This window comes from Mustela putorius, unplaced genomic scaffold, assembly GCF_011764305.1.
Source record: "Mustela putorius furo isolate JIRA1106 unplaced genomic scaffold, ASM1176430v1.1 tig00003972_pilon_pilon_pilon, whole genome shotgun sequence".
Lineage (NCBI taxonomy): Eukaryota > Metazoa > Chordata > Mammalia > Carnivora > Mustelidae > Mustela > Mustela putorius.
Genome location: NW_025422115.1, coordinates 15,871,370 through 15,896,542, shown reverse-complemented (window position 1 = coordinate 15,896,542; position 25,173 = coordinate 15,871,370). Strand labels below are relative to the sequence as shown.

The 25,173-nt window shown below is 35.2% G+C and overlaps 1 protein-coding gene across 3 annotated transcripts in view; it reads left to right on the top strand.

Annotated features, from left to right (window-relative positions):
* The window catches only part of SCAPER (S-phase cyclin A associated protein in the ER), a 508,924-nt gene that overhangs the window by 256,875 nt on the left and 226,876 nt on the right, over nucleotides 1-25,173 (top strand). For all 3 annotated transcript variants that reach the window (XM_013059415.2, XM_013059414.2, XM_013059413.2), the window contains 2 exons: nucleotides 3,726-3,791; nucleotides 12,654-12,780. In XM_013059415.2, coding sequence (XP_012914869.1) covers nucleotides 3,726-3,791; nucleotides 12,654-12,780 — 193 coding nt within the window. The remainder of the gene's footprint in view (nucleotides 1-3,725; nucleotides 3,792-12,653; nucleotides 12,781-25,173) is intronic.

Sequence of the window (25,173 nt, the reverse complement as noted above, 5' to 3'; positions counted from 1 at the left end):
TCCATCTCCATCTGTCCCCTCCCCCTGCCTATGCTGTTACTCTCTCTCTCTCTCTCAAAAAAATAAAATCTTAAAAAAAAGAAAGTAAAAGAGAAGCAGTTCTTCATATAGAAAACATTCTTAATATAATTAAGAGCTTATTTATCATCAGAACCTATAAAGGCTAGAAGGCAGTAGGATGACATATTCAGTTTCCTGGTTACAAAAACAAATTGTCACCAAAAATTCTGTCTGGCAAAACATCAGAAATGAAAGAGAAATTATATATTCCATGATAAAGCCCGAGATAATTTGTTGTTATGACACCTTCACTTTAAGAAACTCTGAAGTATTTTTAAATATTATATATATATACATACACATACACATATACATATAGTTACGCTTGAAGAAATGAGAAGAGAATGAAAATGGTTCTTTGGAAAATATCTGACACAAAACAAAGCAGTAATAAGGAGAAATTGAAGGACAAAAGATGTATAGGAAATAGCAAAATGGCAAAAGCCAGTCCTCATCAGTTACTACATTAAATCTAAATGTAAATACATTAAATACTCTGGTTTGGCAGAGTGGATTTTTAGAAATGATTCAAATATATATATATGTAATATATATATATATATATATATATAATATATATATTTAATATATTGACACACTTCAAATAAAAGGACCCAAGTGGTTTAATGTGAAAAGGATTGCAAGATATTTTATGCAGAGTACCTCTACAAAATAATATAGCTGAAGTAACTATGTTGTCATACAACATAGACTTTAAGACAAAAATTGTGCAATAGAAAAGAAGGACATTATATAATCATGATGGGTGAATTCTCATCAAAAAGATAATTACAAAATTTATACACCTAACAGAGCCCCAAAATATATGAAGGAAAAAGTGACAAAATTGAGGGGAGACATAGAGATAAATCAACAGTAGTAGTTGGTGACTTCAGTACCCCACTTTAAGTAGTGGGTAGGACAAGTACACTGATGATCAACAAGGAAATAAGGGCTACACATTATAAGCTCTCATTTACTCTGCTTCGTAGACTTGGGTATCTTTTCATAGTGTTATGTCTTCTTCTTCCTTGTGGAGAAGAAATTCCTTGAATATTCTTACTACATTTATGCCTCATCCTTGCTATGTTTGTACCTCTTAGTTTATACAGAGCAGACACCTGGAAATAAGTGTTTGATTGCTGAAAAGTGAATCAAGACAAGAGTCAAGTTAGGAAAAAGTGATTATCCTCAGTTTGGGTAAAGTTAGAATTTTCTGGATAATTTTTTAGTTGTATGTACATGAGTGAGAGAATGGATTTGATTTGTCCCACTTTAAGTTTTAGATAAATGTATTTTTTTATATAATAGACGTCCTCTTAAGCCTCAATTTCTCCTTTGTAAAATGGGGATCATACCATATCGAGTTTTTAGGACTGTGTATGAGACAATGGATGTTCAGCTCCTGGAAGAATACTTGGAATATATTTAACCTTCCATAATTGTTGCTCTTTCTCCCTTTCATTCAAGTTCATAATTATTTGCTACTACAATGGTTATTTCCCCATTTTCATATGCTTTAATATTTTGGCTTATAGCGATGAGCATGTGTAGCTTACAACAATATATATATTTTTTTCATTTTTTAAAGTAATTTTAAAATTTTTTATTAACATATAATGTATTATTAGCCCCAGGGGTACAGGTCTGTGGATCGCCAGGTTTACACACTTCACAACACTCACCATAACACATACCTTTCCCAATGTCCATAACCCACCCACCCCTTTCCCTCCCCCCTCCCCCCAGCAACCCTCAGTTTGTTTTGTGAGAGTAAGAGTATTTTAGTTTCATTTATTCCTTTTCTATCCCCCAAACCCCCACATTGGCTCTCAAATTCCTCATATCAGGGAGATAATATGATAATTGTCTTTCTCTGATTGACTTATTTCGCTAAGCATAATACCCTCTAGTTCCATCCACATCATCACAAATGGCAAAATTTCATTTCTTTTATCAATGAAACAAGATGGGATTGGGAGGGAGACAAACCATAAGTAACTCTCAATCTCACAAAACAAACTGAGGGTTGCTGGGGGGCGGTTCGGAGAAGGGGGGGGTGGGGTTATGGACATTGGGGAGGGTATGTGCTTTGGTGAGTACTGTGAAGTGTGTAAACCTGGTGATTCACAGACCTGTACCCCTGGGGATAAAAATATATGTTTATAAAAAACAAAAAATTTTTTTAAAAATTTCATTTCTTTTGGTGGCTGCATAGTATTCCATTGTGTGTGTGTGTGCGCGCGTGCGTGTGTATGTATTTATATATATCACATCTTCTTTATTCATTCATCTGTTGATGGACATCTAGGTTCTTTCCATAGTTTGGCTATTGTGGACATTGCTGCTATAAACATTCGGGTGCACATGCCTCTTTGGATCACTACATTTGTATCTTTAGGGTAAATACCCAGTAGTGTGATTGCTGGGTTGTAGGGTACCTCTTTTTTAACTTTTTAAGAACCCCCATGCTGTTTTCCAGAGTGGTTGCACAAGTCAGGAAATGACAGATGCTGGTAAGGATGCAGAGAAAGAGGAACCTTCCTACACTGTTGGTGGGAAAACAATACATAATTTAATGTTTAACTCTAATATATTCTTTTGCTCCCATGTTTAACCTGTGTTAGTTTCCCTTTTCCTTATTAAAGCTGTTATAGGGACAACTGAGTGGCTCAGTGTGTTAAGCCTCTGCCTTCGGCTCAGGTCATGATCTCAGGGTCCTGGGATCGAGTCCTTCATCGGTCTCTCTGCTTAGCAAGGAGCCTGCTTCCCCCACTCTCTGCCTGACTCTCTGCCTACTTGTGATCTCTCTCTCTCGGTCAAATAAATAAAATATTTTTTAAAAATCTGTTACAATTTGCATCTTTCATGATTTTTTTTGAAGTATTACTTATTTTATCATTGCAGTCTAGATTGGTATACACATTGTGACTAATTCTCTCATAGGTCACTAGACTAATTTCTTTGAGACTAGGACCCTTTGGGTGAGCAGATAAAATTTAAATTAGTATTTTCCTCTTTTTCAAATTTCAAACGGTGACATTTAAAATTAAGGCAATAATAATGGATTACTATAGTGACACCTATGTTAGATTGATTAACTATTTATGGTTCTCTGTATTGGTTCAAGTAAGCTGGAGCCTAGTTAGACAGTGGCAGAGAAATGTTATCTCAGATTTTTCCAGACTTTAGGTATTTAGGAAATATAAGTAACAAAAACAGAAGAAGACAAATCTTTGAGTGTGTAGTCATTTCCACGGCCTTTTAAATTATTTCTCATGGTAAATAACTCTTTCTTGTATTCAGTTTTGCATTGTACACCTCTTAAGCCATATGGCTATTTAGTTATTTCAGCTATCTTGTAGAAACTTCTGTGATTTCCAATTTAATTATCATGATTTTAACATTTCTGAAAAATAAGGCCCATTCTATATTAAGTCTGTAAACTGAGAATTGTTTTTATGAAGCTCCTCTTTATCCTATGAGGAAATAACTTATTTTTTAGTCATTTTTGATAGCATTTATAGTATTTTAAAGATATATTCTCAGAAATCAAAGTGTTACACTAGTTTCTAATACTGGGATAGGAAAAAAAATAGGAATGTAGTTTGTTTTAAAAATTGGCAGCAAAATAACTAACAGTGATACTTTTTTTTTCTCTTCAGGGCCAAGGAATATGAGAGTTTAATGGAAACAAAAAATTCTGGATCTGACTCACCTTATAAAGCAAAGTGAGTATATTACTCTGCATTTTACTTCTATTTTATTGATGTCTGTCTTTATAGAAGTTTACCTGAACTTGTATTCCTGTGACCCTAAACTTTATATCTGAAGCCTAGAACTTCATTTTTCTAACACAATGGTGTCCAGCAGGGAACAGTTGTGGCAGGGGACATTTGGCTATGCTTGGGGATATGTGAGCACATTTTGATTACGACAGCTGGGAGAAATGGCATTATTCCTGTCAAATGCATAGAGACCCGAGGATGCTCTTAAACACTCTTCGTTGGGCAAGACTGAAGCAAAGAATTATCTCATCCAAAATGTCAGTAGTGCCCCGGTAGAAAAGTCCTGCTCTTACAGAATAGGTTCTGGCAGCACTGCGCTGGTTCTTGCTCTGAGGAGGTCTTGTTCAGGACTGTTGCTAATGCCACTTGATAGATGAGGACTTAGACTCCACCACTGGGTGTTAGTTTCACTACACAATAGCTATACAAAACCACCATCATTTTGCTTCTCTCAAATATATTACCAGTAGAGGTGCAGTGAGGAAGGTACTCAAAAACACTGCTGATGGGACTGCAAGTTAGTGTAGTCTTATTGAAAGGTAACCTGAATCCAGAACTTAGAACATCTACTTTAGGCTGCTGAGAGAAGTAATGCAAAGTGTACCTGAACATTTATGTACAAAGATTAACTATTTTAATATTACTCCTCATAGTGAAAAATTCAAGAAAGAACTTAACTGCCATAAATTGAAGGATATCTGTAACCAGTGGTTAGTGTAGATATGCTATAGCATTTTGATGCTGCAGTTATTTACATTTAAAACAGAAATATTGTTGCCTGTGAGAAATGAGATAACCGATCAGAAAATTACTTTTATTAATTATTGTTTTAGTCATTGCCATTCTAAAAGAAAAAAAAATTTGTAAAATAGTAAAGAAGTTAACAAAATTATCAAGATTATGATGATACTGCATATCTGAAAAACCCAAGAGAATAAAGTGAAAAATTAGTAGAAATTAGAGAATCAATTCAGTAAGGTGGCTGATCACCAAATTAATGTGATAATATTAATAATAGGTAGTTTTTAATGAACCTTCGCTTCATTCCAGGCTCTTTACCTGTGTTGACTCTTTTATTTCTAACAATAACTCAATAAATTTCATTAGGGACGCTAAGCCTTACAGAGGGTGAGTAACTTGCCTTGAGGTTATGCTGCATCTAGTCTACAAAAGTAGTATTTTCTTTTCTTATAATCAGTTAGGAAACATAAACACCATTTACAATAGCAATAAAAAATAAACTAAAAATAAACTTAAGAAATGTAAAGTCTCCATAAAAATTAAAAACCTTAAAATGCTAACAAAGGGTATTAAAAAAGACTTAAATAATGGAAAGACAAATTATACTCTTGGATAGAAAACATGGTATGGTAACTTCTCTAAATTCTCCTACAAATGAAACATAACCTGAATAAAATAACTACCTTTTAAAAAATAGAATCATTTTAAAGAATGTATGGAAAAATAAAAGAATTTCTAGGAAAAAATGTAAAAGAAGAATGAGGTAGGTCTGTGCTAACAGATACTTAATAATATTTTGATGGTACCTATGTAGTTAAAATAATTTTGCATCAGCACATGAATAAAAATGTAAATTGATAGAATCAGTTTTTAAAAACAATCTAGAAATAGATTCAAATATTTGAGTAAATTTAATATATGATGGTGGGATAGTGTTTACAAAGATAGCCAGAAGTTGAACCGTTCCTGGAGGCATGCCCCTATGTAATATAATATAACTTTGCCACTATTCCATCAAGAGGTGAACTCTCTTTCCTTTCCTCTTGAATTTGTCTGGCCTTTTGACTTGTTCTGACGACTGTGGAAGCAATAGGTGATAACAAGACTTGGCCATAGAGGTCTTAAGCCTTCTGCTTTCAACCTCACTTTCTTGCTCTCTGCTGTGATTGCCCTGTAAGGAAGCCTGGGTCAGCCCTCTTGAAGATAAAGCATCACTTAATCATGGTGATAATCCTTTTAATATGTTGTTGGATTCATTTTGTTTGTTCTGTTGAGGATTTTTTAATTAATGTTCATATGGGATATCAAGTCTTATTAAGCCTCTGCTTATGTTACTTTGCTTATGTCACATTGGCCAAAGCAAGTCATTTCACCAAGTCCAGAGTCACTGTAGGAAACTATACAAGTCTTGGATAGTAAGACAATTCAAGGGGAGCCTTTACTTAACAGTGTATTACAGAACTTTCTCTGGATTCACCTAACTGGCTACTCTTTTTCAGTATCTTTTGCTTGGTTCTTTTTTGTCTCCTTGACCTCCAACATCCGCATGCCTTTGTCTTGAGAATTCAAATGCAGAATTATTCCCTTGGCAATTTTACTCAGTTTTGTAACGTTAAACATATAGTCACTGATGGATTTTAAATATATGACACCACACCAGTCCTCTCCTCAGAGCTCCAGACTCATATATCCAGCTTCCTGCTTAATATTTCCACATAGATAACCCACACACAGGGGTTCAGGTAGACCCCTCCTGAAATTTTCTCCCAATCTTACCCCTCATATTTTTTTGCTCATCTTTAGGAAATGGTAAGTCCATCCTTTGAGATTAAAAGCTTTAAAGTCAACCTCTCTTTCTTTTCATTTCATTTTTGGTCCATCAACAAATTCTGTTGGCTTCATCTTTAAAATATATTCAGAATCTGACCACTATTCATTACCTTCATAGTAACTACTGTAGTCTAACCTATGATCATCTCTCATCTGGGTTATTGTAGTAGCCTCCTAATTAGTCTTAAACTGGTTCTGCTTTTCCTTACTACAGTCTATAGGCCACTGGGCAACCAGGATGTTCCTTTAAATTATAAACCTAGAAAAAAAATGTCAGTAACTACAGAAGCATAATTTTGTAGTGTCTCCAAATCCTCACATAGAAACAAGATAAATAGTTAAAACCAAAAACCCCTGGCAGCATTTTCAAAAAACCCCACATTACCAGATAGCTCCAAGAAATCCAAAAAAAAGGCAAGTAAATCCAAACAGCCACAAGACTTGCATGGCATTTACATCAGTGTGAAAGAAAGCAAAAAGAAACAACTGAGATAACATTTGTAAAGAAAGGGAAAGAACCCCCAAATAACTAATATTTTCACTGCAAAGTATAGGGAACCAATTTGACAAAAGCATGTGAATTACATTTTCATATTTCATTATGTTCAGTTAGCCACTGAACATGTTTTTGATGTAGTGTCCAGTGATTCATTAGTTACATATAACACACAGCGCACATAACAACACATGCCCTCCTTATTCCCTACACCATAAACAAATATATAAACTCAAAATGGTTGAAAGACATCAGTGTGAGACAGAAATCTATCAAAATTCTAGAGTAGAACATAGGCAGTAATCTATTTGATATCAACCACATTAACTTCTTTCAAGACACATCTCCAAAGACAAGGGAAACAAAAGCAAAAATGAACTTTTAGGATTTCATCAAGATAAAAATGTTCTGCACAGCAAAGGAAACAGTCAACAAAACCAAGAGGCAACCCACAGAATGGGGGATGATACTTCCAAATGACATTACAGATAAAGGGCTGGTATCCAAGATCTATAAAGAACTTACCAAATCAACACTCAAAAAAAAAAAAAAAAAGTAAAAAAATGGGCAGAAGACATGAACAGACACTTCTCCAAAGAAGACACAAATGGCTAACAGACACATGTAAAAATGCTCCACATCACTAGCAGTCAGGGAATTACAAATGAAAACCACAGTGAGACACCACCTTACACCAGTTAGAATAGCAAAATTGACAAGACAGAAACAAAAAATGTTGTTGAGGATGTAGGGAAAGGAGAACCCTCTTCCATTGTTGGTGGGAATGCAAGCTGGTACAGCCACTCTGGAAAACAGCATAGAGGTTTCTCAGAAAGTTGAAAATAGAGCTACCCTATGATCCGGCAATTGCACTACTTGGTATTTACCCCAAAGATACAGATATAGTGAAAAGAAGGGGCACTTGCACCCCAGTGTTCATAGCAGCAACATCCATAATAGCCAAACTGTGGAAGGAGACAAGATGCCCTTCAACAGATGAATGGATAAAGAAGATGTGATCCAGTTTCTGCAAAGAAGACATCCACATGACCAACAGACACATGAAAAAGTGCTCAACATCACTCGGCCTCAGGAAAATACAAATCAAAACCACAGTGAGATACTACCTCACACCAGTCAGAATAGCTAATATTAACCTGTCAGGAAACAACAGGTGTTGGTGAGGATGCAGAGAAAGAGGATTCCTCCTACATTGTTAGTGGGAATGCAAACTAATACAGCCACTCTGGAAGAAAGTATGGAGGTTCCTCAGATAGTTAAAAACAGTGGCTGTTGAAACCCAAGCAGGGTGAGAAAGTATTACCACCCAGACTGGGGAGTCAGAGCCCAAGGGGACATAATAGCATACATATGGAAACAAAGATGGGAGGCGCCTGGGTGCCTCATTCAGTTAAACACCAGCTTTAGACTCAGGTCATGATCTTTGAGTCCTGGGATCTAGTCCCATGTCAGGCTCCTTTCTTAGCAGGAAGTCTGCTTCTCCCTCGACCCTTCCCCTGCTCGCTTCCCCCCCCCCCAAATAAATAAATAAAATCTTGAAAGAAAGAGAGAGAGAGAGAGAAAGAAAGGAAGGAAGAAAAAGGAAGAAAGAAAGGAAGGGAGGGTGGATGGGTGATAAATTACATGTGGGGAATTGGTCAAATACATAAGATAAAGTTAAGAATGATGAAAGGCAGATTGCTCGCTGTTGGAGAAGAGTTAAAAATATCTAGGGACAATAGAAAGACCCTGTAGCAAATTGGAATCGTAGGTATTGGTTTTAATTATATTTTCTAATATATAGAAATAGAAATATAGATGTAAATATGTAGGGATATATATGATATATATTTTAAATATTTATTTATAAAATAATATATGCATTTCCTAGCTCTTTCCACTGAGAGCGAGGGCCTGGGAATAGCAACATCCTGATAGCAGTGAGCACATCAAGTACACCCATGTAAATGAAGGCAAGGTGGTTCCTTAAAAGGGATAGATGGGTTCATTTTCTACAAGAAGGGATGCTGGCAGGTAAAAATGAAAGGTGTGCAATGTAGGAGGCAGTGTATGTACACGGATTTTTTTCATCTTATGTAGAGATTTTCTTAGGCTCTTATATTTCAAAATAAAGCCTTCAACATATTACTTAAAAATAGAAGGGGAACCAATTGCCCTGAATTTAGACTATGTATCTTTCAAATCGAGAAAGTGAAAGAAAAAAATGTTAATGTGTTCATGTCTTCCTGTCCATTGTACTAAAGAGCAACATTTCCTAAAGTGGGCTCAATCTCCTTAAATTTTTCTAATCATCCCGGTGATCCTAATGAACTGACCAAAATTTGACTGTGATACAGATTAGGGCTTCTTACAGAAATTTATTTACATTTCACATTTACCAATGACACAGTTGAAGTTGGAATTGTTGTGGGAATTAATGTTTTAGTTTTGAGAAGAGAGTATTTGACCTTACAACATTCTCCACAAAGCTATTTATCTGACAGATAATATTCATGCTCTAGGCTAGGAGTTACAAAGCCTCTACTTTTTCTTTTCATGCTAGAAAATTTTTCTGCCAGAAGTAACTCAGATAACAATTTCTGTACTAAAAACTGCACCCTCTAAACAGCTTCTTTTCTTCCCCTATAGGGAAAATATACTTTTCAGGGCCTACGTCCTGACAGTCTGTAATTACTCATAGTATGAATCAAAATCTGATGGTTTTCTCCTTGAGAGGGGCTATATTATTTGTGGTACTTCTGTGGAGGCAGGGAATGAAACAGAGGTTTATCTCATGTTACCAAAGCATCCCCTTGATTTGGCATTCTCCCTTGAAGGGTAGGTTCATATGAATCCCAGATTTGATTTACCTCAGGGTGAAATATAAGCCTCTTGTATTCTGTGAATTAAAATGGTCCTTTTGCCTCCCTAAGTACCCCTGGTTTTCAGTGGAATGTGACCATTCTTGGTAAGAATACTGCTAGATTCATATGCATCCATGGCTATGGCTGGATATTTAGTTACATGGTGTGCAGGCTTTATTCAGCCAAAAGCCGAAGTGGCTACTTATCTATCACACGATAAAGTTCGCTGCCAATATTCCTCAACATGATAAGGTCAGTAACTTTAATCGGATGGGACTCCAGCCCATATTCGATTGAAAGGGAAAAGAAGTATGTTATTCTTATTCTATTTCTGTGTTTTTTATATTCTCTTTTTCCTTTTGTTGGATTGAGACCTTCTGTCAATGAATAGTAATAATAGTTGACCATTTATTGAATGTCTACCTTACTCCTGAATGGTGTTAGGTACATTACATTAATTACTTTCAATCTTCAAAAGCTCTGAAAGGGGGGAAAAATATATATATATACACATATATATATTTACATGTAATATAAATATGTATTATTCTATGGTATTGTTTATTTGTGAATAAAATGTCCTTATTGAATTGATTAGTATGGTTTGGATACAAAAGCATGAGATTTGAGGACCAAAGGGCTAGTCCTAGTAATAACTTTTACCCCTTGTGAGACCTTGGGAAAGTCATTGAATTTGTCTGAGCCTTAGTTTCTTCATTTTTCAAATGGGAAAAATACTAATGGACATTGTTTTCATAGGATTACATAAAATCATGTACATTAATGTATTTTGTAACCTATGAAGTTATAGATATTATTAAGGTTAGAGAAGAAATTTTTCCTTAGTACACTAATCATTAAGCATCTTTTGAGTGCATTTATGTTAACATATTAGGTGCTGTGGATAGGCAGTGAACAGGTAGACAGGAGCCCTCTTTCATGCAGTTAAAACTGTGCTTCTGCACTGTTCAGTAAAATAGCTTCTAGCTACAAGTGGGCATTTAAATTATTAAGATTAAATACAACATAAGGGGCACCTGGGCGATTCATTTGGTTAAACATCTGACTCTTGATTTAGGCCTAGATAATGATCTCAGGATTGCGAGATCAAGCCTTGCAAGGGGCTCTGTGCTGAGCATGAAGTCTGCTTAAGATTCTCTCTCTGCAAAAAAAAAAAAAAAAAAAAAAGATTCTCTCTCTGCCCTTCACCATCCCCAACCCCTGCTTGCACACTCTCTCATAAATATAAATAAATAAATAAATAAGACTTAAAATTTAGCTCCTTAGTGATACTAACTATACTTCAGGTGCGTAATGACCACATTTGCCTAGCAGCCACCATAGTGGGCAGTACAGATACAGAACATTCCCATCATTGCTAAAAGTTCTGTTGCAAACCTCTCCGTGGGAAAGACTTGTGATGAGTGATTTAAAGGACTAGTCAAATCAGAAAAAGCAATGTCTGAGCTGAAAACTCAGGGATAAGTAGAAATTTTCTAGATAATGTGGAGTTGAGGAAAGCGTTTCAGAAGGAATGAAAGAAGAGTGTTTGCAAAGACACTGAAGTGGAAGAAGAGGATGATTTTGATATTAGGACTTCATGTACACAGATTCTGTGTGGCAGGATAAGGCCTACATAGGAGGAATTAGTCTTCCTTGATTGTAATGGGAGAAGCAAAGGAGGGTATGGCTGAAATGCAGATAGGTTTGTAGATTTTGTGGCAGAAAGTGAGGATTTTCCTGTTCCGGTAGTTCCACGTTTATTCTGAAGTGAAAGATCTTCTTTTGAAAGCAAGGGGGGAAAGGAAATGATGGAAGAGAATAGATAATGTATGAAGCAAGTCTTTGTGGAGAGTGGGAGAGTGAGAATGCTAAATGGATTCACTAAGATTCTGAATGTGTGGTCATACCAAGATCAGAGATGGAAAAGGCTGGCAGATGTTCATTATCCAGCTAACTAAATTAATACATCAAGACACTGAGAATGGTGCCTACAGAAAGAGCTAAACATTAGTGACTATTACCACTGCTGGGGTTTGGCTAGTAGGAGTAACAAACAGAACAGCAGAGAAGGAATGTAGCATGCTTGCCAGAAAGTGACTATAATGATGGCCTACAGAATCTATCATAGGTAAAAATGAAAGTGAGACAACAGGGGAGTGATGTAAAGGGGAGAAGTAGAGAGATCTGGGAGTGTGTCTGGTGAATATCTGTTGGTGGACTACTTAAGCAAGTTAAGTGGAAAGGAGAGGATTGCTAAGAATGAGGTATATGAAGCAGAAGAAGGAAGGGCTACAAAGAAATATTACACATACTTCACTCACTAAAGAATCCCACAGTCTAAGTAATGTTTGTTATTTCCTGGTGAAAAGCAAATAATTGCTTTGTTGCCTAAGTAAATGACATCATCAGTGGCAGGCAATCCCCAAATGGCTTGTAAACTGAAACATGGGGAGTTTGACATTTTGAGAGTTTACAATGCTTACAACATGATATCCAAGTCTACCTTGAAGATTTAAGTCCAAATATGAAAACCCAGAGTTTCTTATACTCATTTTCTCTGCCTGCATAGTCTCACCTTCTCCCCATCTGCAGTTCTGTTCTAGTTTAAATATCACACAGAAACTGATGGTAGCTGTTGTTCTAGCTAATCTACTGTCCTCTAGTTCTATTTTGTGCCATGAGGACTAGGTCGATAATCATGAATTTAAGTAATATCAGCCTGAGGAGTGGTTTGTTTGTTCCTTCTCAGAGCTGTTCTGTGAAGCAGTTTCTAATACAATAATGAAAGTAACTTTTCTTTCAAAACGTTGAGGAAAATGAAATATAGTCTAATTCATTAAAGTCATTCTTCCCTTTCATTTTATTTTGAAGGCTTCAGCGATTAGCTAAAGATCTTCTAAAACAACTACAAGTACAAGACAGTGGCTCATGGGCAAACAATAAAGTTTCTGCTTTAGATCGGACCCTAGGCGAGATCACTAGAATTTTGGAAAAAAAGGTATGTAACTAATCTTTTGCCTTGCTTGGCCTTAATATTTGTGGTTCTTTCTCACTATGACAGGGCATACATAGGACTATAAGGCTGACTCTCATTTATGCAATTTGTCTGTGTTTCCAAAACCTGGTCAACCACTGATCAATGTTTTTTTTTTTTTCCTTTCATTAATTAAACTGATGTTGTTTTCAGTCACTTAAATTGGAATCCTCAATAGCAAAAACATGATCATTGGGTCAATCATATTTTCCCCCATACAAACAAAAACAAAATTATTTTAAATGGAATCACAGTAATGAAAGTATACAACTTTATGGCAGAAAATATAAAACTTTGAATTATAGAACTCATGAATCACAACCATATTTCTACAAAGCATCAATTTCCTTACAGTTTCCAACAGAAAATTTGGCAGTTTTCTTTAGTGACTTAGAGACAGTGAATGTTCTTGTGATAGTTAAAAGATTCTTAATGATTTCTAAAGTATTTATTACTCAATATAGAAAATTTTCAATGCACAAAGAAGTCAACTCCCTATAGTACCCACTGTTGACATTTTATTATATTTTCTTCTTACTTTTTATTGTACATTTCTCACATAATATTTTTTCATATTATTTATTTTTTTTAATTTTTTATTTTTTATAAACATATATTTTTATCCCCAGGGGTACAGGTCTGTGAATCGCCAGGTTTACACACTTCACAGCACTCACCAAAGCACATACCCTCCCCAATGTCCATAACCCCACCCCCCCCTTCTCCCAACCCCCCTCCTCCCATTTCTCACATAATTTTATCTGGCTGATTTTATCATAAATTTTTTCTCATCTCTTTAAATATTCCTTGTAGCCAAATGAACATATCAATTTATGCAATTTATATCACTTAGTTGGTTTCTAATTTTTCCATTTGGTGTAATGGCCATCTTTGTTTATTACCTGCAATTTTTGTTTGTTTTTTTTGTTTTGTTTTCTGGGTTTAAATTTATAATATTTGAGATACACAAAAGAATGTAGTGATAAAAATAACCTAAATATAATGAACAGCTGTGAATTCACCACCCAACTTAAAAACTATACTGTTCCCAGTACACCTGTGGTTCCTGGTGTGATTCTTCCACCCCCATTCCCATCGCTGCTCCCTTTGAAGGAAATACTATACAGTATTAAAGGGATATCTTTTCTTTGTTTTTTAATAAGCTTTTTCTTTATCACCTTTATAAATGTATTACATAATATATTATTTAGTTTTGCTTATATTTGACCTTTATAAAATATCATACTATAGACTTCTGTGATTTTTTCAATCAAAATTATGATTCTAAGTTTTATTTAGGCTTATAAATATAGCTGTTTTTCATTTACTTTCTCTATTATGAGTGAGTACTTCATTGTGTTAATAATACAGTTTTTAAATCCATTTTCCTGAAACGGACATTGTTTTCCAGGATTGATTCAGTCAGAGTTGAATGTGTATCGGTTTGTGTGTGAGAGAGAGAAAAGAAACTGAGCAGTTAGAGACAGTGCTGCTCCAGCATTCTTGTATCAGAGCAAATGAACAAATTTCTCCAAAGTGGGGAGTCTCAGACTTTAGTCTACATCAGAATCATTAGGACTTGATAAAACACAGCCCACCTTCAGTTTCTGATTCATTAGTTCTGCAGTGGGTCCTAAGCATTTGTATTTCACAGGTGACACTGATGCTGCTGGTCCAGGCATCATATTTTGAGAATCATTGCTCTTGTCTAGGGCATACACCTCAGTGGTGGAATTACTGGATTCTCAGGCATATTCACAAGATGGTGTTCAGCTGCATTTTGGGGTCAGATTGTACAGTTCTCTGTAGGAACTGAGAGCAGCATATTCACTGAGGCATTGCAGCAGAGCCACAGAGTCAGTTCTGTGGAACGCATCCCTTTCAGAGTGTCAGAGTTCAGAAACTGGTAGTTATCAGACATGTGCTAGATGGGAGTGTTTGGAGATTTGATATACCTTGGAAAAAATCTCTATTTTAAAAATTAGCACTGATTATTTTTATAAAGGGTACTTATACTTTGAACTAAAAGGGATTTACTTGAAGATACCACTATGTGTTCCTTATCTCATGAATATTGTTTTAGATTGAAGTAATCAGAGAACTTTTGAGGAAAAAGTAAAATGATCTGTATAAGAAAGGTATTCAGTATGAAAATCTAAGTAAAGTTATTTCATTCACAAAGGGGCAATTTACTGGAATACCACTGATTCCTTATAATTTGGGGGAGAAAAATGTAGTCTGGCTCCTGGTCTAAATGGTCTGTGTCAGAAGCCTTGCTGTAAAGCTGTCCTCAGAGTATAAACTGCAGGACCACCTGAGAGTCTAAACTTACCTACAGTAAGATCCTTTTGCTATTTTTATAACTAAAATCCCTTTTTTACCTAGCCAAGACAGACTCACTTTATGTGGAATTCTGTTCATAGAGTTATACTGACATTTCAGTGTAATTCAGCTGATATTTATGATTTCAGTTTAGGAATTGTAAATAACCATTCGTTTTTGTTTGGAAAACTCCCTGGAGTAAGAAAATCATTAGAGCCAAAGCCAAGTACCCAGTGAAGGAATTGAAGACAGCCTAGAAGTGACAAGGGTGGGCCTGGTAGAACTTGGGTAAGCACTCCCTGAGGAATGGTGAGAGATCAATCTTGAGGTCTTTACCTTCTTAATTGAGATCTCAACACACTGATGCTTTTTGTTAATGCTTTGATACAGTTTTCTTTAGATAATTCTTCTGGAACTACTTTAGAGATAGCCGGTTAAACTTTGTGATGCGCAAAGTTGTAATGAAAGATCAGGGAACTGAGGAAACATGCCTATTAGTACTTACCATTTGTGTCAGGTCCCTTCTTACTTTTCAGGTTCTCTGATTCTGTTTAGAATTAAAAAGCCTGTAAGCTGTGTTGCACATGTTATAGTTTTTAACAAACTCCACCCAGTTCTGCAAGAAATACAATGGTCTTGGGTACTTGCACCCACTCTACCAACAAAAACATCTAAAAATACTGGTTTTTATGTCCCATTTTTATGCCCCCTTATTTGTTTCTCTTGACTAACTGCAATGGCTAGCACCTCCATTATAGTATTGGGTAGAAGTGGTAAGAAGAGACATCATTGTGTTACTCTGGTCTTAGGGAGATAGTGCTGAGTATTTCAAATTTAGGCATCTTATCAGCTATAGGTCTTCCTTAGATGCTGTTCATCACATTGACAAGTTGGCTTGAGTTTGTATTTGTATCATGAATGGTTGGCAAGTTGTGTTAAATACTTGTTTAACATTATAACCTAATTAAATGATTAAAAAATACTGGGAAAAATTTAAAGTAGCTTTCTTAAAAACATCAAATTGCTAAGAAAAAATTGAAGAATTACCGGGTCAAAAAAAAAAAAAGAATTTAGGAAGTTGTATTCAGTTATAACTGAATCCCCCAAGAGTTATGATTTGCAATGGGGTAGGGAAGAAAAGTAAAAGCTTAAGGGCTGCCTAAGGTATGACCTCTAATAGGTTTTCTGTTTACAGAGATAAGACCACCATAACCTATTCTGTGATATAATCATGAACCCACTTACTTCATTCTTAGAGACTGCAAAGAAAGTGTTATGGCATAGTGCAGAAGTTATAACTATAATCCAGCCCTGGAGTAGACTTTCAGCCAAAACTCATATCACCTGTATCATTTCAAATGGTGAATTGAATTTGAAGTAGTCCCAGATTGATTAGTGATATCCCTAGACACTTGGCAGAAGGAAATGCAAGTCCTCACTTAAAGAAGACACTTATAATCCTGGGCTTTAGATCATTTCTGTCAAATAAGTTTCAAGAACAGATAGCCACAGCCCCCCCAAAAAAAAGGTGTGCAAAAGTAAATAAATCATTATGAGTTATAACAAGCAGAGACTAGAATTGCAAATCTTTGTAAATACCAGTTACAGATTATAAAACTATGATTTTTATCTTCTAAGGAAATAAAAGAATTGAAAATATCTAAACATATGGGCAGGGTATATAAATCAGAATAGTTCTACTGATGCCAATTAATAAAGCTTGACAAAATAGAAACTGGAGCTGAATTGCTAACAAAGTGGTAAAGAATTACTGGGCTGAGATCTGGAAACAAGGCATTTTGGGGCTGGGTACGATTGGTGATCCAAAAGAAGTGGATAAGAAGCTGAGTAATATTTTTGACATTATTCAAAATTGGTGGATTAAAAGTGTTGTAGTCTAGGACTGTCAAGGGTAGATTGGAAGTATGCCAGTCATTGCACAGACCGCAGCTTAACTTCAGATCATCTGGGTGGCTGAAAAAAAAAAAAAAGAAAGAAAGAAAAAACAGTTGTTGGGGGGAAAAATAAACAAAGTGATCTTGGATTGCTAATACCTCCAGGTGCCTAACAAAAGCAAATGGGAAATCTACTGTGAAGAAAGATAATATCAACCTAAGTCTCAATTATTTCGACAAAATAAGTTTCAAATACAGTGTCTGATAGAGAAAGGTAGTTAACCATATAAAGGGGCAAGATAACATGGATAAAAATCACTGGGAACAGACCAATGGGGGCTATGCTTGCTATGTTCAAGGATGTAAGTATTAACCATTTTTTAAAAGGTATAGCACATTTGAAAGAAAATAGAAAATCAAGAACTGAACGTTTTGGTAATCAAAATTAAGAAAACTATTCATCATGTAACAGCAAAATAAACCCACTGAAGAGAAAATAAGTATATTCTAAGTCCTAAGACTAAAACATGGAGAGAATATATGAAAAATAGAGAAAAGAATAGAAGCATATCAAATATAGTGAGGTTTTTAATTTATGTATAATTATTCAGGAATAGAGGAGAGAAAAGGGCAGAAACAGTACCTGAAGTGATTCTCATTTAGAACTTTCTAAACCTTTACAAATAAACTCAGATATTCAAGAAACCCAGTGAAGCCCAAACAGTGAAAATAAAAAAGAAATCTACACCTATGTTTATAGTAGCAATGGCCACGGTCGCCAAACTGTGCAAAGAACCAAGATGCCACGGACGAATGGATAAGGAAGATGTGGTCCATATATACTATGGAGTATTATGCCTCCATCAGAAAGGATGAATACCCAACTTTTGTAGCAACATGGACGGGACTGGCAGAGATGATGCTGAGTGAAATAAGTCAAGCAGAGAGAGTCAATTATCATATGGTCTCACTTATTTGTGGAGCATAACAAATAGCATGGAGGACATGGGGAGTTAGAGAGGAGAAGGGAGTTGGGGGAAATTGGAAGGGGAGGTGAACCATGAGAGACTATGGACTTTGAAAAACAATCTGAGGGTTTTGAAGGGGCAGGGGGTGGGAGGTTGGAGGAGCCAGATGGTGGGTATTAAGGAGGGCACATATTGCATGGAGCACTGGGTGTAGTGCAAAAACAATGAATTCTGTTACACTGAAAAGAAATTTTAAAAAAAGAAAGAAAGAAATCTACACCTAAATACATCATCATGAAACTGTAGGAAATCAAATTATAAGCCAATCTCATTCATGAACTTAGATTCAAAATTCCTTAACAAATTTTTGTCAAACAAAATGTTGCAATGTATACAAAGAATAGTATATCACAACAAAATTGGAATTATTCAAGGTATTCAAGTTGATTTAACACTGGAAAGTCAATCAGAGTTTATCATATTAATAGATGAAAAGAGAAAAAGATGTGAGCATCTCAAAAGACCCAGCAGAAGCATTTGATAAGTTCAGCATCAAATCAACTCATCATTGTAAACAAGGAATAGAATACAATTTCCTTAACTCACAGATTGTATCTAAAATAAAAATGTAGCTAATTTCATAAACTAATAAGTTTAAAAAGTCTACTAGGTTACAACAACAGTATATAAAAATCAATCTTATTTATATCACCAACAAAATATTAAGTATCTAGGAGTAAATAAATCATGTTCATGGATTGGAACCCTCACTATAGTAATATACCTTTTCACCACAAATTTATTTGTAGATTTAGTCCATTTGGAATGAAAATTCTTTATATTGTGCAACTGTATCTTTATTTTATGGAAATTGAAATGCAGATTCTAAAATTAAAATACACAATTTCAAAGAACTAATAATGGCCAAGACACTGTTGAAAAATAATAATATGGGAGGATTTGCTCTACCAAGTATCAAAACTTACTATAAAGTTGCAGTAGTTAAAATAATGTGTTATTGGAGCAAAGATGGCAGAAACGAAGAATGGAACATACTTAATTAAATTCATATATAGTATGCTTAATGAACAATGTGAGGCAGTTTTTTATGCATATATAGAAAAAGGAAACATGGCAAAACATTAGGGGAAAATATGGTCCCTTTTGTAAATGTTGCTATAATGATTGAATATCCTTATACTTTTAAAAATAAAACTTGACCCCACCTAACATCATAATCAAAAAATCAGATGGACCTAAATGTGAAAAGTAAAAACAACCTTTTAGGCAATAACAAAGAATATTTTAACTTTGGGGTTTTGCTAGAACAAAAAAAGGACACGAGAAATTAGCTATATAGGGAAGTGAAATTTTAGTTAAAAATCTGGTATCAAAAGATACCAGAAAAACAGTTAAAAGACAATATGATGGAAGAAAATCTATCTTTATAACTCGTGAAGAAGTGGAATCCAGTGTATATAAGGAATTCTTTTTTTTTACTTTAAGATTTTATTTATTTATTTGTTAGAGAGAGAGCACGCACAAGCAGGCAGAATGGCAGGCAGAGGCAGAGAGAGAAGTAGGCTCCCTGCTCAGCAAGGAGCCTGATGCAGGACTCGATCCTAAGACCCTGGATCATGATCTGAGCCAAAGGCAGCGACTTAACTGACTGAGCCACCCAGGCATCCTCTATAAGGAATTCTTAAAGTTAAAAAGGAAAAGAAATAAACAGCACGTAGGAAAATGGTAATAGGCATTCCAAAAGACGTCTAAGTAGCCAGTAAGTAAATGCAAAGATAGTCAATCTCTTTGGTAATCAGAAAATTCCAAATGAAAAACATAGTGTTGATGCTATGATTCACTTGTCAGAATGGCAAAATTAAAGACTGAAAATACCAACTATTGCCAAAGATCTAGAGTAATGGAATTCTCATACTCTGTGATTATATAAGTTGGTACTACCACTTTAGAAAGCAGTTTGTTATTATTGACTAAAGCTCAGGCTTTATTTTTGCATCATATTTTTCTTCTAGGTCTATACCCTAAGACAGCAATGCATTTATGTACCAGGAGACACATATACAATTGTTTGGTGGCATTTTTATAATTACCAAATACGGAAAAAAGCCCAAGTATCCATTAACAGTTAAATATATAAATTATGATACATTTGTGTAATAGAATATTATTCAAAAATAAAAATGAACTACAGCTATTGGTAACAGCATGAATGTATCTCAGAATGTTTCGTGGGTCACCAAAAAAAATATATGTATGAATATATGTACATGTGTATATATATATACACAGAGGTGAACATACATAATACACTGTTACATTTCCAGTTATGTAAAGTCTAAGAATAGCCAAAAGTACCTATATTGCTTTGCAATAGACACATAGAAGAGAAAACTATAAGGAAAACACAGGAAATATTTCTCATAAAAATCAGGATAATGATTATTCAGAGAGTTGGGAGGGAGATGTGATCAGGAAGATTCATGTAGGTGGCTTCTTGAGTGTGTCTGGTCTTCTTTTTCTTGACCAGATGGCAATGATATACAATGTTTAAATTACAGTTATTCTTCAAATTGTACTTACATGTTTTCTCATTTTTCTCACTTTTCCGTATGTCTGTTATGTTTCACAATGAAATTCCATTTAAAATTCAAGTTAAAATAAATGCTCCAAGAACCCTTTTGTTGCAGAAATGTTTAATTATTTCAAATAAAAGTTTCTAAAACTTCCTTATACATGCAGAGGAATTTTCCTTGTTTGTGCCATTTTATGAAATTTGGTCCAAGTGAGCATGATTTGTATTTTCATTGACTTTTCTCATTACTCTGTGATGATGAACATTGCATTTGAATTTGGATAGTAACAGCATCCCAGAAGCTTTCTGTGGTTTATCAGTAACATGAGACATTTGTATGCTGTTACTGTAAGTAAACAATTTAAGCAGATGGATTGGATATGGAGTTTTTCCAATTCCCTTTCCTGACTTTTTTTTTAATCCTGCCAAATTTAAATAGAGATTCAGCTGTGATTCTCTTGAAGCTGAATAAGCAAACAACATAGCTGACAGCAATCATAATTTGAACTGAATTGAGAGATAGATGTCAAATCACTTTTTGATACCTTTAGTAAACCCTGCCATGTTTCAGTGTTTTTGAAATTTATCTTGCAAAATTTCACCAACAAGTAACTATGAAAGGTAGAAACATACAAACTTTTCCTGACCCTGCCCTTTTTTTTCCTGCTTTTTTGCCAACTGAGGTTTGTGGCTATTTTACACATGCATATACTCAGAGAAGATAAACCAGTCATCCCTCAGAGCTTTTTCAGTCTAATTGCATTCAGAAAATTGTGTTCAGGTCTGACTAGACACTGCCTGTCTTCCAAATTTCATTCTCTTTTTCATCTGTCTTGCTATTGGTGTAAAGAAATGCAACTGATTTCTCTGCATTGTTTTTATATCCTGACACTTTACTGAATTCCTGTATGAGTTCTAGCAGTTTTGGAGTGGAGTCTTTTGGGTTTTCCACATAAAGTAGCATATTATCTGCAAAGAGTGATAGTTTGACTTCTTCTTCGCCGATTTGGTTGCCTTTAATTTCTTTTTGTTGTCTGATTGCTGAGGCTAGGATAGCAGTGGTGATAGTGGACATCCCTGCTGTGTTCCTGACCTTAGGGGAAAATCTCTCAGTCTTTCCTCATTGAGATTGATATTCACTGTGGGTTTTTCATAGATGGCTTTTATGATATTGGGGTATGTACCCTCTATCCCTACACTGTGTAGAGTTTCGATCAAGAAAGGATGCTGTACTTTGTCAAATGCTTTTTCAGCACCTATTGAGAGTATCATATGGTTTTTGTTCTTTCTTTTATTAATGTATTGTATCACATTGATTGATTTGTGGATGTTGAACCAACCTTGCCGCCCAGGAAAAATTCCACTTGGTCGTGGTGAATAATCCTTTTAATGTCCTTTTGGATCCTATTGGCTAGTATTTTGGTGAGGTTTTTGCATCCATGTTGATTAGGGATATTGGTCTGCAATTCTTTTTGAAGGGGCCTTCAGTTTTTGGATTGAGGTAATGCTGGCCTCATAAAATGAGTTTGGAGGTTTTCCTTCCATTTCTATATTTTGGAATAGTTTCAGGAGAGTAGGTTTTAATTCTCCTTTAAATGTTTGGTGGAATTACTCTAGGAAAACATCTGGTCCTGAGCTCTAGTTTGTTGGGAGATTTTTGATTACTGCTTCAGTCTCCTTACTGATTATGGGTCTGTTCAGGTTTTCTCTTTCTTCCTGGTTCAGTTTTTGTAGTTATATGTCTCTAGGAATACATCCATTTCTTCCAGATTGTCAAATTTGCTCATGTATAGTTGCTCATAATATGTTTTTATAATTGCTTGTATTTCTTTGGTGTTGGTTATGATCTCTCCTCTTTCATTCATGATTTTATTAATTTGGGTCCTTTCTCTTTTCTTTTTGATAAGTCTGGCCAGGGATTTATCAATCTTATTACTTCTTTCTTTCTTATTTTCCCAACATAGTATTGGAATATATATTATATGTTTAATTTTTTAATTTTATTTTTTAAGTGTTCCAAGATTCATTGTTTATGTACCATACCCAGTGCTCCAAGCAATAGGTGCTCTCTTTAATACCCACCACTAGGCTCACTCATCCTTCCACCCCCCTCCTATCTGAAACCCTGTTTGTTTCTCCAAGCCCACATTCTCTTACGGTTTGTCTCCACTGATTTCCCCCAACTCACTTTTCCTTTCCTTCTCCTAATGTCCTTCATGTTATTCCTTAAGTTCCACAAGTAAGTGAAACTATATGATAATTGACTCTCTCTGCTTGACTTATTTCACTCAGCATAATCTTCTCCCGTCCTGTCTATGTTGATACAAAAGTTGGATAGTCATCCTTTCTGATGGCTGAGTAGTATTCCATTGTATATATGGACGGCATCTTCTTTATCCATTTGTCTGTTGAAGGGCATGTTGGCTCTATCCACAGTTTAGCGATTGTAGACGTTACTGCTATGAATGTTGGGATTCATATGGCCCTTCTTTTCACTATGTCTGTATCTCTGGAGTAAATACCCAGTAGTTCAATTGCAGGATCAAAGGGAACTCTATTTTAAATTTTTTGAGAAATCTCCACACTGTTTTCAGAAGTGTTTACACCAGCTTGCATTCCCACCAACACTGTAAGAGGCTTCCCCTTTCTCCACACCCTCTCCAACATCTGTTGTTTCCTGGCTTGTTAATCTTTCCCATTCTAACTGGTGTATGGTGGTATCTCAATGTGGTTTTGATTCGAATTTCCCTGAGGGCTAATGATGATGAACATTTTTTCATGTGTCTGCTAGCCATTTTGTATATCTTCTTGCAGAAGTGTTCATGTCTTCTGCCAATTTTTTGACATAATTATCTGTCTTTTGGGTTTTGAGTTTGAGAGATCTTTATACATCTTGGACATCAGCCATCTGTCTGTAGTGTCATTTGTAGAGATCTTCTCCCATTCTCTGGTTTCCACTTTGTTTTGTTGACTGTTTCCTTTGCTGTGTGGAAGCTTTTTATCTTGATGATGTCCCAAAAGTACATTTTCAGTTTTGTTTCTTTTACCTTTGGAGGTATGTCTTGAAAGAAGTTGCTGTGGCCAAGTTGTAGAGGCTTTTGCCTATGTTCTCCTCTAGAATTTTGATGGATTCCTGTCTCACATTGAAGTCTTTCATCCATTTTGCGTTTATCTTTGTGTATGGTGTAAGAGAATGGTCACGTTTCATTCTTCTATACATAGCTGTCCAAATTTTCCAGCATCATTTATTGAAGAGACTGTCTTTTTTCCACTGGATATTTTTTCCTGCTTTCTCAAAGATAATTTGACCATAGAGTTGAAGGTCCATGTCTGCACTATCTACTCTGTTCCATTGGTCTCTATGTCTGTTTTTGTGCCAGTAAAATGCTGTATTGGTGATCACAGCTTTGTAGTGAACCTTGAAATCAGGCAGTGTTATGCCTCAACTTTGTTTTTCTTTTTTAACATTTCCTTAGCAATTCTGGGTCTTTTATGGTTCCATACAAATTTTAGGATTGTTTATTCCAGTTCTTTGAAAAAAGCCGTTGTTAATTTGATCAGGATGGCATTGAAAGTATAAATTGCTCTGGGAAATTATAGACATTTTAACAATGTTTATTCTTCTGATCCATGAGCATGAAATGTTTTTCCGTCTTTTTATCTCTTCTTTGATTTCTTTCATGAGTGTTCTGTAGCTCCTTGAGTATAGATCCTTACCTCTTTGGTTAGGTTTTTTCCTAGGTTTCTTATGATTCTTGATAATATAATAAATGGAATCGATTATTTAATTCCCTTTCTATAGTTTCATTGTTAGTGTTTAAGAAAGCAACTGATTTCTATGGATTGATTTTGTATCCATCCTGCCACATGACTGAATTGCTGTATGAGTTTTAGTAATTTGGTGGTAGAGTCTTGGAAGCTAAAGTCCATCCTGCTCAAGAATGTTTGGGTCAACCAGGAAATCAAAGCAGGAAATCAAAGAACGTAAACAATTCATGGAAGCCAATCAGAATGAAGACACATTGGTCCAAAACCAATGGGATACAGTAAAGGCAGTCCCAAGGGGAAAACATATAACCTTTTTTTTTTTCCAAAAAGAATTGAAAAAAATCCCAAGTACACCAATTCTTTTTACACCTTGAAGAACTGGAAAGTCAGCAACAAAATAAGCCAGTCCCCCCACATCAGAAGGGAATAATTAAGATTAGAGCAGTGATCAATGAGTTAGAAACTAGAGATATAGTAGAAAACTTCAATGAAACTAGAAGCTGGGTCTTCGAAAGAATAAGTTTGGTAAAACACTGGCCAAACTAATCCAAAAGAAAAAAGGGAGGACCCAAATTAATAAAATTATGAATGAAAGTGGAGAGATCACTACTAACATCAAGGAAATAGAAACAATCATCAGAAATTATTATCAAGACTTATATACCAATGCATTAAGTAACCAAGAAAAAATGGTTACATTCCTGGGAGCCTATAAACTTCTGAAACTGAAACTGGAAGAAAGTGACAGTCCAAGTAGACCAATCTAGTAATGAGATTGAAGCACTGATTAAAAACCTCCCAAAAAAACAAG